The 13,537-nt window shown below is 46.6% G+C and overlaps 2 protein-coding genes across 5 annotated transcripts in view; one reads left to right on the top strand and one right to left on the bottom strand.

Moving 5' to 3' along the window:
* The first annotated feature begins 2,874 nt into the window (after positions 1 to 2,874).
* Pop5 (POP5 homolog, ribonuclease P/MRP subunit) lies at positions 2,875 to 4,583 on the top strand. The gene is made up of 4 exons (XM_038344720.2): positions 2,875 to 2,909; positions 2,984 to 3,126; positions 3,880 to 4,029; positions 4,206 to 4,583. The coding sequence occupies exons 1-4, from the start codon at positions 2,890 to 2,892 to the stop codon at positions 4,400 to 4,402; spliced, it is 510 nt and encodes a 169-aa protein (XP_038200648.1). The 5' UTR covers positions 2,875 to 2,889; the 3' UTR covers positions 4,403 to 4,583.
* A 149-nt stretch (positions 4,584 to 4,732) lies between these two features.
* The window catches only part of Rnf10 (ring finger protein 10), a 41,534-nt gene continuing 32,729 nt past the window's right edge, over positions 4,733 to 13,537 (bottom strand). For 2 of the 4 annotated variants that reach the window (XM_038344701.2, XM_038344702.2), the window contains exons 13-17: positions 12,853 to 13,008; positions 10,763 to 10,863; positions 7,144 to 7,201; positions 6,902 to 7,063; positions 4,733 to 6,578 (exon numbers count right to left, since the gene is read on the bottom strand). In XM_038344701.2, the coding sequence (XP_038200629.1) occupies positions 6,502 to 6,578; positions 6,902 to 7,063; positions 7,144 to 7,201; positions 10,763 to 10,863; positions 12,853 to 13,008 (554 nt within the window). In that variant the 3' untranslated portion in view covers positions 4,733 to 6,501. The remainder of the gene's footprint in view (positions 6,579 to 6,901; positions 7,064 to 7,143; positions 7,202 to 10,762; positions 10,864 to 12,852; positions 13,009 to 13,537) is intronic. The other 2 variants (XM_038344703.2, XM_038344704.2) reach the window with 1 other exon arrangement.

Here is a 13,537-nt window from a genome sequence, read left to right as displayed (position 1 = left end):
TGGTTTCAAAACAGGCTTTTAAAATGCGTTGCTGGAGCTAACCTTCCGTCCTGTCGTCGATCCAGCTTGGGAGTGGGGACCGTCAGACCCGAACGGGAGGGAACCCAAGCTCCACTCACCCTGATCCGATCCGATCCACGCGCATCTGACCATGTGACCTGGTTTTGGGGCCGGTCTCTCCAGGACAACTGTAATAATAGTAAGCGCCAGCACCCCACGGATGCAGGCTGTGGGTGATGAATGGGCTCCGCGCACAGGTTTGGGCTCAGCGGGGATTAGGCTCCATCCCTGCGTGAGTCATGCCTGCGTGCGTCCGCCTCTAAGCCTCAGCCCGTTCCTCGGCCTGACGCTGGCCCACGACTCCCGCCCCCGCGCGGCGGGGACCCGGGTGATTGCAAACAGCCGCCGGCCTCATTAGGAGACGTGTAATTATCGGCTGGCTGATCCGAGAGGGGGGCTAATTACTACCGAGAGAGGCTGCGCCGCCGGCGGCCCACCGGGGGCGTCTGGCCCGCATGGTCCCGGCTGGCCGGGATCGAGGTGTTTTCTCCTGCTGTCAGTCATTCATCACTATTTACTAATTCACTAGGAACTCACTGTGCCGGCCCGTGCCAGTGAATCCTACCTACGCCTCCATCCTAATAATTCCTAATAATCGGGACTAGAAGGGAAGCTGAGCTCTAGGGACTTGGTGTCCTCCCTGACAGCACGTGCTGGCTGTTGTACCAAGACCGGGGATCCGAACCCAGGCCTACGGTTCTGTTACACTAAGTGGGCAGTGGGCACAGGAGTGGACTGGAGCGCACCAGAGCTGGGACTCTGGAGACGAATGATCCCAAGGTTGAATTCTGGGCCTGTTCAGTATTAGGTAGGAGACACTGATCTGGACCTGAACCACACCTATAAAATGGGCTCAGGGTTGGGATTGAGACTGACACCAGGAAGTGTCAGGGACGCTATTTTTAGGGAGGCAGAAGGATAGTGAGGCTGTCGTTCCCAGGCTAGGTTGAACTCTGGCACACTGTGGGTCTCTGGCACTCCCTACTGGCCAAGGAGGACGCTGATCACGGTGGTTCTGGATAGTTGGCTATTGCAGTGTGCGATAGAGAGAGTTCTTTGGTTCCCTAAACCTGTGGAAGATTGCGAATTTATCACGGATCTTGCAAACAGCTGTGAAAGATGTCTTGCTTTATGTTACCACATCCGGTCAGACGAGGCCCGGACAGATACAAATAACCAAGGTCATAAAGGGCTGAGGGCTTTAGCTGCCAAGTCTGAACCCTGGGTTTGATCCCTGGGATGCACATGGTAGAAGGAGAGAACCCACTCTTAAAACTCCAGCCATGCAAGTACCACACCTACACGCTTATACAACAAATAAATAAATCTCATTAAAAAATGACCTTGCTACAAAGTCAGGCACCAAGAACCTCATGACAACAAGAAAATCAGTAAAAAAATGCGTATGTAGTCCACCAAAGAATACTGGCTGACTTAAATACTACAGCACTGGGCAGATGAGGAATCAGTTTGTAGCAGAACATATGGAATGAAAATATAGTCAAGAAGGAGACTTATAGCCACATTGCTTGGAATAGGCATGCTGTAAAATAGAGGATATACCACCGAGGCCAAGGTCTAGCAGCACCTATCCCTGGAGAAGTGGAGAAGTGGTGGTGGCTCCTCCTCACTAAGGACTTTGCGAGGGTCTAGGACCTGACCGAGTGTAGTTATCTATGTCACACAAGTCTACAGTCAGTGGCACCCAAAGAATACGCGCTTTGCCTTTAATCTCAGGGCTCATAAAGGCAGACGACCTCTGTGAGTTCGAGGGTAGGCTGCTCTACAGAGTGAGTTCCAGGTCCGTTTAAGGCCGTTACACAGAGAAATTCTGTCTCAAAAAACAAAAATAACAACAAAAAGAACCTTCACTTTACATCCAAGACAATGAAGTGAACCAAGCAAGCATGGTGGTGCACTCGGGTAACCCCAACCCTTGGGAGGCTGAGGCACAAGTGCTTTGAACTCCAAGCCAAACTGAAGTTAAAGACCCTGATTTAAACACACACACACACACACACACACACACACACAAAGATATTCAAATGAATAATACCCATCCCCCCCCCCCTTGTTTCTCTGTGTAGCCTTGGCTGTCATGGGCTCACAATCCCTATTCTTAACAGAAAACAAAGGGCCTGGGTGTGGTGGCACACGTTGGTAATCCCAGCGATTGGTAGGAAGAGACAGGGAGATCAGAAATTTGGGGTCATCCTTGGCTACACAGTCAGTCTGGGGTTATCTTGGGCACTATGGGACAAAGAAATAAAAGAAGGACGGAGGGGAGGAGATTGACAAACCAATTGATAAAAAACTCCATACAACTGTCAAGGGCCCCTGAAAAATTAGCATATTTGGCTGTATGGGAAAACCTCCGCTCCGACTTCTTTAAAGGCCCCAATTCCCGCGATAGTCTCGGTTGTTTTTTTTTTTTTTGTTGTTGTTTGTTTGTTTGTTTTGTTTTTCCCCGAGACAGGGTTTCTCTGTAGTTTTGGAGCCTGTCCTGGAACTCACTTTTGTAGACCAGGTTGGCCTCGAACTCATAGAGATCCACCTGCCTCTGCCTCCCGAGTGCTGAGATTAAAGGCGTGCGCCACCACTGCCCGGCTAGTCTTGGGCTTTAAGTGCAGGACTGGCCTCAAAGTTCACCGTTTAACGTTGGGGAATACAAAATCAATCCACACCTTCAGCGATTTAAATCCTCAGCGCCCGCCTGAGGCGGACGCATGCGCTCTTACACTCTCCGAGGGAGGCGGGGCGTGGAGATTGACAGGGCACTCGGCCTGTCGGACCCAGTCCCGCCTTCCTCCCGGATCCGGCGCGGACGCCATGGTGCGGTTCAAGCACAGGTAAGCAGCGCCCTCCCCGCGCCCTCGCGGCGGGGCGGGTGCCCGGTCGCGCTCACCGCTACCGTCCGCCGCAGGTACCTTCTGTGCGAGCTGGTGTCAGAGGACGCGCGCTGCCGCCTGAGCCTGGACGACCGCGTGCTCGGCGGCCTCGTCCGCGACACGATCGCCCGGGTGCACGGGACCTTCGGCGCCGCCGCCTGCTCGGTGGGCTTTGCAGGTACAGGGACCCTGCGGCCGGGGCGAGGGAGTTGAAGTTACTAGGCTAAGTGAAGATGTAGAATCCTTGTAAGAGCTATGATTTGACAGGTCACGTTAGCACGTTTTAAAATGTCAGATTTATCCCCTTTTAAAAGTTTAAAGCGCCTCTGACGGACGAGTGCACAGAAATTCTAAGGAAAAGCGGGATGAACTCGAAAGCCTTTTATCTCCGAATGCCACATTTCAGCCCTTTACCGTACGCTTAAACACGGTGGAACTTCTCACTCCATTCTTTGACCTGAGTGATCTAGTGACATTGGAAGGTCTATCCTAAAATTCCCTTTCAAGCTGCACACCGTGGCCATGAATTTGTCGCAGCACTCGGGAGGCAGAGTGGTTGTAGTCCAGCCAGGATGACATAACGGGGCTGTATCGAAGGAAAAACAAAACCTTTCAAGTATGTTTTTTAGTAGGACTGGTGGGACTGGAGAGGGTTCAGCGGTTAAGAACATTTGTGGTTTTCAGTGGACCAGGATTCCATTCCCAGCACCACATGGTGACTGACTCTGGTCCCAGATGACACTCGGCTCATACGTGGTGCATATACATACATGCAGGCAAAACATCCCAAATTTTAAAAAATATTACTCAGTGATGCATACTCCCATAGACTTTTGTCTAAAACAGTCCCTGGGACAAACTAGGGTTTTCCCTGTTTTTGTTTTTAATTCTGTGAATGGGGAGTTTTCCGATCGTTCCCTTCCCACCGTAGTTCGCTACCTCAATGCCTACACTGGAGTAGTGCTACTTCGATGCCGAAAGGAGTTCTACCAGCTTTTGTGGTCAGCTCTCCCTTTCATCACGCATTTGGAGAGCAAAGGACGCCGGTACTCGTGTTTTCTCAACACACTGCACGTGGGAGGTAAGAGCTTGTGTACGGTGGCTGTTTTCTTAAGTAACAGTTCAGAGCTCAGTGGGGACAGTGGCCGAGTCTCCTGCTGTCCCACTGAGAACAAGCTGTCCTTCCACCCGCCCCTGCTCCCGAAAGACAGCGACTGTTTCACAAACTGTTGTCCACAAAAGCTCTTCATGTGCCAGGTACCATTAGAACCTGTCAGAAATTCCTGATTCAGTACAACCGGAGACAGCTGTTGATACTGCTGCAGAATTGCACTGATGAAGGGGAGCGGGAAGCCATTAAGAAGTCTGTCTCGAGAAGCTGTCTACTGGAGCAAGAACCGGCTGAAGAGCTCTCAGACATTGCTGGTGAGGACACTGCGGAAGCAATGGAATGACCCTGTTTCCAGGCCCACTTGTGGGACCAGCACCCCATAGTTCTCCAAACTACGAGCCAGAGCACAGGTGACCAGTCGTCGCTGCCTTTACCATCCATGGTCCTAGAGGCTCTGTACAGACGTTTCCTGTGTAACCACTGAGCTGAGTGGGTGGAATAAATATTCTTGGCTTCCAAAGCAACATTCCTAAACTACAAAAAGTATATAATTCATGCTTGTCCAGGTCTCTGTCCTCTATCACACTGGCCTTGAACGTGCTCGTGTGTGGTACTAGATGAATTTTATATATTCCCAGTCCCTTAATATAAGAATTATTCATGCAAACTTGGGCATGGTGGTACACGCCTTTAATCCCAACACCAGGCTGGCTGAGGCAAGCAGATCTGTTTTAGGCCAGCCTTGTCTACAGAGTGGGTTCCAGAACAGCCACGATTACAGAGAAGTGTGGGGGTGAGGAAGACTCATGTGAAGCAGAAATATTGGTGACTAACCACCAACTACAGTTACATAATCTAAGGTCAGCTCAGTATATTTTGGAACTGCAGACACCAAGATACCCACCTGACCACTGATCAGGCAGCTTGATAAGAAATGTAGCTTTCAGCTGGCTCCAATGAGGCAGGATAGAGTCCTAGCACTTGGGAGATTTGCTGGCTTGGATGAGGATGGTTCCCAGATGGCGGGACTGTTTGGGAAGGATTGGGGGGGTGTGGCGTTGTTGGAAGAGCCTACTATTCCCAATTAGCTCTCTGCCTCCTGCTAATGGATGAAATGTAAGATGCCAGCTACTTCTCCAGCACCATGTCTGCCCATCTACTGCCTTGCTTTCCGTGACTATGGACTCACCTTTTATGGTGGTTTGAATAGGTATGGCCCCATAAACTCCTGTGTTTGAATGCTTGGCCCACAGGGAGTGGCACCATTAGGAGTTGTGGCCTTGTTGGAGGAAGTGTGTCACTGCGGCAGCAGGCTTTGAGGTTCCCATGCCTCAACCTATACCTAGTATGGTTCACAGTTGCGTCTACAGCCTGTGGATCAAAATATAAAATTCACAGCACCATGTCTGTTGAAGCACTGCACCGCCATGCTTCTCACCATGAAGATAATAATGGTTGAAACCTCTGAAACTGTAAACCAGCCCCAATTAAATGTTTTCTTTATAGGAGCTGCTGTGGCCATGGTGTCTCTTCACAGCAATAGGAACCCTAAGACACCCTTTATGCCTCCATTAAACCACTGTCACATAAAAGAAGCTTGGGGACAGAAGCTAAGAGTACTGATCATTCTCCCTGAGGACCTGGGTTCAATTCCAGCACACACTCATTCTCACAAACACATGGGAGGTAACTCCAGTTTCAGGGGATCCAACACACAGACATGCCCGAAGGCAAAAAAAAAAAAAAAAAAAAAAAAAAAAACTTTTTTTGAAGCTATCAGGGGGTGTGACAGGGTCCAGAGCTTTCTTGGTAAAGCTTTTCTTAAAGAATTACCAGGCAAAACTCAAAACTCATATATCTAAGTGCAAAGGCTAAGTTACCCTGGGGCTAGCTGCCAGCTGAGATCTGGTCAGAGTAGTCACTTCCTACAAGAAAAACTTCCAATTCTTTTGCTCTTTTTTCTACTGTAGCCACCCAGCCCTGAGCTCATAGCAGTTCCCTAAGCCTAGGTGTTAACCAGATATAGATATCCTGATTCTGCTTAATCCTAGTCCTTTGGATCTTTGACAAGGAGAATTTAACATATAGGACAGATTCAACTATTTTAACAAACCACAGAATTGCTGGCAAGCCAGGAAGCCCAAACAAGACCCCACACACAGGCTTTGGGTTGAGAAAATTAACATCTGAATCGAAAAGACTAACCTACTAAGCTCAGCAGGAAGGTGTCTCTTGTGAGTGTCAATACTTTATTTTGGTGTAAAGACTGGAAGCTGGAAAATACACTGTATTTAAAATTTTCTTGGTTCCCCTCACATTGTGGAACCCCCCCTCCCGCCCCAAGCTAATCAATCTGTTCAAACTCAAATACTTAAAAATTACAGCAGCAAAACAAAAGCACAGAAAAGAAACCAGATGGAGAAGGTGCCTGGGTGAGTAGTGTCACTTGGTGTGGACAACCGAGGTGCTGAATAGGAGCTTCTGTTTCTGCTTCTTCCGTTTCTTTCCTCCTCTGTCTTCTGAAAGAAACAGCAGTCTTAGCTCATACTGCCACCCCAGCCTGCTTCACTTACAGCTGAGTGAATGCAGGCTTTGGAAATCTCACTGCCACCCCATCCCTGCCTAATGAGCACAGTGTCAGGTGAGCACTGAGGTTAATGTCTGCAATCACCCTCAACCAACTCAAGTGTCTACAGCGTAGGGGCTGGAGGGATGGCCCAGTGGTTAGGAGCACTTGTTGCTCTTATAGAACACACAAGACACCCAAAGCCTCAATACCGGCAGGAACGGCAGCATATGTGGCTAAGCCTGAGCCCAGTGCTGAGTGAGTTTCGGCCCTTACCAGAGAGGGGGTCTGAAGTAGCTGGTGTGTCCAACTTCATGAAGGCTGCTTCAATAGCTTGGCTGAAGGAATTCTGGAAACTGGGCACAGGAACACGGTCAGAGTTATCACTCTCCCCATCGCTGTCCACAGGGGCAGGAGGAACCAAGCTATTATTCTCATCTAAAAAACAAAAGTTAAAATTCTGGAGTTCTTGTTGAAAGGAGTTGGTCCTAACTTGCCGTTTCCTGCCCAGCTCTCACCTTTCTTTGGAGCGGTTTTGGGCCACATGTCTGCTTTTGCTTTCCCGACCCTCAGCATCTGCCAAGTGGGGACAAAAGGGAGAACATAAACGTCTGACCAATACCCTTTCCCAGCATCAACCTCCGCAGACTCTCAGCCCCTCTCTAAAGCGTCATGTCTTCTCTGCCATGACTAAAGACACAGTGGTGTACCCCAAGAGACTTTACTCCTTAGGAAACAGGTGAATACTAAGGATAGCACAAGAGCTGCTTACTCAGTTTTAAATCAGGAATACTATTTCTGAGTTCTTTCCTGTCGTTCTCAAGGCACTTCAAATACACCTGAGCTGGCACTATGGTTCATACCTGTAACCCCAGTATTTGGGTGACTGAGGCAGGAAAACTACCTACAATTCAAAACCAGTCAGGACTATATGAGTTTAAGGCTAGTATGGAGCTAGAGACGCCAACTCAAAAAAACAAAAACAAAAAACAAAATTTAGGGGGCTGGAGAGATGGCTCAGAGGTTAAGAGCACTGGCTGCTCTTCCAGAGGTCCTAAGTTCAGTTCCCAGCAACCACATGGTGGCTTACAACCATCTATAGTAAGATCTGGTGCCCTCTTCTGTGCAGGCAGAACACTATATATAATAAAGAGATAAATCTTTAAAAAACAAAATTTAGCCAGGCGTTGGTGGCGCACGCCTTTAATCCCCGCACTCGGGAGGCAGAGGCAGGCAGATCACTGAGTTCGAGGCCAGCCTGGTCTACAAGAGCTAGTTCCAGGACAGGCTCTAGAAACTACAGGGAAACCCTGTCTCGAAAAACCAAAAAAAAAAAAAAAAAAAAAAATTTAGGGTAAGTAGCATATACAGTATACCTTCCAATTTTATTTTTATTTTTTGGAGGTGGGTGGGGGCAGGTCTCCCTACATAGCCCTGGCTGTCCTGTTCTGGAACTCACCGTGTAAACCAGGCTATCCTTAAACTCACAGAAATCTGCCTGACTCTGCTGGGATTAAAGGCATTTGCTATCACACCCAGCCTACCATCCAATTTAATGAAGCTATATGGATAACTGAGCCTCCTACTCTGTAAAAGCCCAACAGTGCTTTTTACCCTTTGTTACTTTCCAAATATCTCAATTATCGCTGTTTAGATGCGGCCACAGACCGCATCTTAAGTATAGTAAGTCACAACAGTCCCTCTGCCCTTAAGGAATGGTCTTCATTTTACACGGTAAGGCCAGCTCTAACTGTAGTCACTGTATGTATCTCATCTGCCAAGTACACCCTGCAGCTCCTACCAGCATTTGTTCTTGTTTTTATAGCCTGGGCTGAGCTAGAACTTGTACTGGGCTTCTGCATGGCTTCTGCACTGAGAAAACTACAGAGGATCTCTCCACTCCACCCACACCTGGCATAGGGTTCAAGCGAGCCTGCCTTAAGTTAAAGCTTGTGTCCCAAAGCATGACACAAATATTCAGGATAAGTTGTGCTGTGCTGGTTTCCCTGGGTAATTTTTCTTGTTGTTGAGGGTCTTCTATACCCCAGGCTGGTCTTGAACTCTTGATCCTCCTGTCTACTTCCTAAGTGCTGGGATTTCAGGCATGCTCTTAAGTAACCTTTATCTTTTACTGTGGTGATCTTCCTAGAGTTCATAATTTTTAAATCTGAATATTATGACATCTGATTCCACCTTTTTAAAAAATGGTTCAAACCCAGGGCTGGACTCTTATTTTTAAAAGACAATTTGAATGTGTCACCAGTATTTATTCTCCAAGAAATATTTGTGTTTAATCTTAAACTAGTCACGAGTAAACAGACAAATCCAAACTATAGGCTAGGAGTGGTGGTGCACACCTGCAATGCCAGCACTCAGGCTGAGGCTTGAGAATCTGAAGTTCAAAGCCAGCCTGAGTTAGATGGCAAAACTACAAACTGGTCTGGATGTTTCAAAACCATTCATTCAAGGGGAACAAGACTATAATGGCCCAAAAGAGGCTGAAGACGCTTAAAAACTAGATGTAAGGAATCTCTGCGAGCATCCTGAACTGAGAATGAGGAAGGACACTGGAACAAGTGGGGAGAGAGCAATGCCCTGGAGTATTAGATATGGTAACAACTACATTTACTGGATGTGACATTGGTTGTTCAGAGAAAATACTACTGTCCTCAATATGCCTCTTCTGGGTATGGAATGGAATGCCACTGTGGTATCTGCAACTCTCTACACAGAAAGAGACTGACCGGTAACCTGAGCTATGCTGTGTTACAGAATAGCCTGCACTCCTATGCGAGACCTTTCCCAAACAAAACAAAACACCCACAACCACAGGGGGAGAGAAGGGGGGAGAGAAGAAAAAACTCAATTTGTGACTCCAGGTAAAATATAATGTTTGTGATATTATTCTTTCAACTTTTCAATCTTTCAACTTTTCAAAAGTAAAACTGAGAAGTAGTGTCAGTAAAACAGGTTTCAACAACTTAGCTGGCTCACTAAAAACCCCTGAGGCAGGAGGATTCAAAGTTCAAGGTCACTCTTGCTATACAGAGCTAGTTTGAATGAGATCCCAGCTAAAGGAAGCATATAAAATAAAGCAAATGCCTATAATCCCAGTACCAAAGAGGCCATGATAGGAAAATACAAATTCAACACCTCTGTCTGGCTGACTACGCCGTTGAGTTCTGGTCTGTGCCTCAGCACAGACGGCCATTATCAAGTAGACAGTCTCCATCTTTTTCCTTTCAAAGGTGAACTCATAACCATCCTCTTCTTTACTCCAGTGCAGCAGCCAATGGCACGAGGCGTTTACCATCAAATCTATCTTTTTACTTACTTTCAACTTAGGAGTTTACCAGATGTAACCTCATTGTAAACTGAGAAGCATTAGACCATTGGGTCCCAACCTTCCTATTGCTTCGACTCTTTAACACAGTTCCTCATGGTGTGGTGACCTCCAGCCATAACATTATTTTTGCTGCTACTTCATAACTTTAATTTTGCTACTGTTGTGAATTGTACTGTAAATATCTGATCTGCGACCCCCAGGTTAAGAATTAATGATCTAGACTAAAACATTATTATTAAAGATTCTAAGGTCTGGCTTCCTGTGAAGCTGTCCACCCACCTGTCTCAATTACCTGAGCACATATCGACAACGTGTTTGCTTGTTGTCTTCCTACCTGACCACCAAGGGATGTGGCGGTGGCTAGTTACAGGGAAACCAGATGACCTTTCCCACCTAAGATGTAGAGGATTTAGTCTACATTATAGAAATACTACTTACACCCAAGGTCCTAGAACCAGTTGAAATTAACTGATGCAGCTCCTCACCTAGGACTCTGTCCACTTTCTAAGAATTTAATGATCTTAAATAATTAAAACTTGGATTCTCAACAACTAGTAAGAACTCTGTTCTTGAGAAAGCCCCCACACAGTGCATCTGACGAGCAATCCAGCTGGTGGTGGCTGCCCTCTCCGTGCATCTGCCCTCAGCTACTTCTTGCTGCGTCAAGTTCCACTAGGCAGCAAGTTCTCACCCAGCGGAGGCTCTCTGTGCAGCTGTACTAGGCTGAGGGCAGCGATCCCTGGATGAGGGTCCCAGACAAGCAGCAGAGCTCATGTGGGCAAAAGATTTACCTGGGCAAAGGAAAGGAAGGGAGAGTCTTCTTCCAGACTCCCAACGCAGAAGGAGGGACTGCCCTGACTGGTAGTGGGTGACAAAGGGGTCAGCAGAAAGTCTGAAAGGGAATCAGAGACCTCATTACATGAGTTACGTTCCAAAGAATGAGCACCCTCGTAACAACAGTCATGAAAGCCAGGCATGGCGCACATGCCTGTAACCCCACAACCCTGAAGGCTGAGGCAGGAGGGTTTTTGATGTCAGCTCCGGCAATGTAGTAAGTTCCAGATCAGCCTGGCTTGAGAGCGCAACCTTATCTCAGAGAGGGAGGGAAAGAGGGAGAGAAGGAAAGACTAAGTAAGTCAGTGCTAGATAACAAAAGGTAATCCTTGATTCAAATGTTTTTTTTTTAATATTTATTATGTATAAGATGTTGTCTGCACATATGCCTGCAGGCCAGAAGAGGGCACCAGATCTCATTACAGATGGTCATGAGCCACCATGTGGTTGCTAGGAATTGAACTCAGGACCTCTGGAAGAGCAGACCTCTGAGCCATCTCTCCAGTCCAATTCAAGTGTTTTAATTCTGACATGTTCTTACACAACAAAAACATTGTACATCAACCTATACCATGAACAGAGAAGGGGTTTTTTCATGTCACTGCAACACTGGGATGCAGCTCTTCCCCGGAAAGTGTTACACCTTCCACACAGGCTGGCTCTCAAGCTAGGGTTGCTCCTGACTGTAATCCTAGCGCTTAGTAAGTTGAAGCAGGTGCATCATGAGTTCAAAGTCAGAGTGGGCTACATAGCAAGCCTGTCTCAAAATGTAAGAACAAAAGGCTGGCTCTCAAAGATTAGTTGTTAGCTATTGATTGGTTTTATGTGGGCAGACAACTTCAAGAAAAAAATCCATCCAGATCTCCTTTATGGCCAGCCACCATTTCCATGACATGGAAATACTCAGGATTTAAGACACACACCAAGTTATTTAGTCTTCCTCAAGAGTCCTAAGTAGTATTCTTTCCTTTCTCACACATCAGTCTCTCCACTGGCTCGGGAATGCTAGGCAAGGGCACAATGTCTCTCCTAGTAGCAGGGCTTCCACGCTAACCCAACATTAGTTGGCAGTTTCACTCTGAGGATCAAACTATTCTTCCTGATGCCTTAGAAGCCCAGAATTGCAAAACAAAACAAAACCTGTCAGATGAAAACATCCTCTAGCCCTCAGTTAGTTTAACCGGTGAGTCATAGCATTCTTTCACATAGCAATTTCCTTCCCAGTTAACTGGAAAAGCATCATAGACTGTCCTCAAGAACCAAGTTCTAGCCCCAGTTCCTACCACTGAAGTTCCTATATATTATTAGTCTCAGGATCTATGCTGGCTAGTTTTTATGTCAACTTTACACACACTAAGGTCGCCTAGGAAGTAGGAATCTTAACTCCATTGAGGTAATAACCTCCTAAGAATAGCCTATAGGTAAGTCTGTAGGATAATGATGACTGATGTGGAAAAGCCCAGTGTACCACAGCAGGTGGCCCACATATGGCCCATAAACAAATTTTTAAATGAACTATTTCCTACTGCGCATTTAGTAAACTTATTTTCCCCTAATTACAACCAATATTACAACAGAGACAGTAACAAACATGCTCAAACATGAAAACTAGGAGAAGAGGAAAATAAAACAAAAACAAAACCCAGAACAGATGGGTCCAAGGAAACAAACTGCTCCGAGGTTGAGAAGCCGACAAGGTCTAAGCCAGCATAACCAACAGGCAAGGGCAATAAAGTAACAATCAGTGTAACTAACTCAGGACTGTCAAGGTTTTCACTTAAAGTCACATTATGCCAAGTTGGTCAGAGTTGTAAATTCAGACACTAGGACTTTGTTTAAGGTCTAGGGCATGGAGAGTTGGCTCAGTGGTTAAGAGCACTTGTTCTTGCAGAGGACCTGGGTTTGGCTTCCAGTAACCAACCAACCAACCAACCACACACACACACACACACACACACACACACACACACACACAAAGAGAGACACACTTAAAAATCAAACTAAAGCTCTAGCCAGTAGCAGAATTCACTAAATAACAACTCTTTACCTGCATGAGAACCTGGACTTCTGCTAAGAGGAGAAAGGGAGAGGGCCCCATGGCCCTCTGTGCTGGTGGGACCCAAAGCAGAATCAGAGGAGCAGGTATAGGAATTGAAGGCAGGAAACTGCTGAAGGTTCTCTAGGGGAATGTGGACTTCAGGATCTGCAAAGCAAAGGTTAAATAAGTCCATTACACAACTGTTTGGAATTTTTCTAGAGAGGGGCAATCTGGAGGGCCTAGAGGATGCAAACAATTATGAATCTATGTCATGCTTTCATACAATAATCCATGCTATGTGTAATCCAGCATAAAAGAGGCTGAAACAGTAAGAGCAAATTTAAGGCCATCCTAGGCTATATAAACCAAAGCCTTACTACCCCCACTCCCTCAAAAAGAGAAGACTAGCTATGGTACAAGCCTAGACAGCTTCAGCCCTCAAGAGACAGCTCAAGGTCAGTCAGGTCTACACAGTAAGTAGGTTCAGGCTAAACAGTGAGCTGTTGTCTCAAAAACAAAACACAACAATAAACTTTAAATGAAATAAGAAGAGAAAAAAGACAATAAAACTTTTTTTTGAGACATTTGTTTTCTTAACACCCTAAACTTGCTACAAGGTTCTAAAAGCCCAAGCATATACTCACTCCACTCTACCAAGCCAACTTTTATTTGCCATACTGGATGGAACCGGGAG

Source organism: Arvicola amphibius, chromosome 10 (genome assembly GCF_903992535.2).
Source record: "Arvicola amphibius chromosome 10, mArvAmp1.2, whole genome shotgun sequence".
NCBI classification, from domain to species: domain Eukaryota; kingdom Metazoa; phylum Chordata; class Mammalia; order Rodentia; family Cricetidae; genus Arvicola; species Arvicola amphibius.
Note: the sequence above shows the minus strand (reverse complement) of the source record. Positions and strands in the feature narration are given on the sequence as shown.

Coding starts and splice junctions, on each gene's coding strand:
- Pop5 (XM_038344720.2), top strand. CDS start 2,890: ATGGTGCGGTTCAAGCACAG. Junction 2,910..2,983: donor ATGGTGCGGTTCAAGCACAG/GTAAGCAGCGCC, acceptor CGTCCGCCGCAG/GTACCTTCTGTGCGAGCTGG. Junction 3,127..3,879: donor CTGCTCGGTGGGCTTTGCAG/GTACAGGGACCC, acceptor TTCCCACCGTAG/TTCGCTACCTCAATGCCTAC.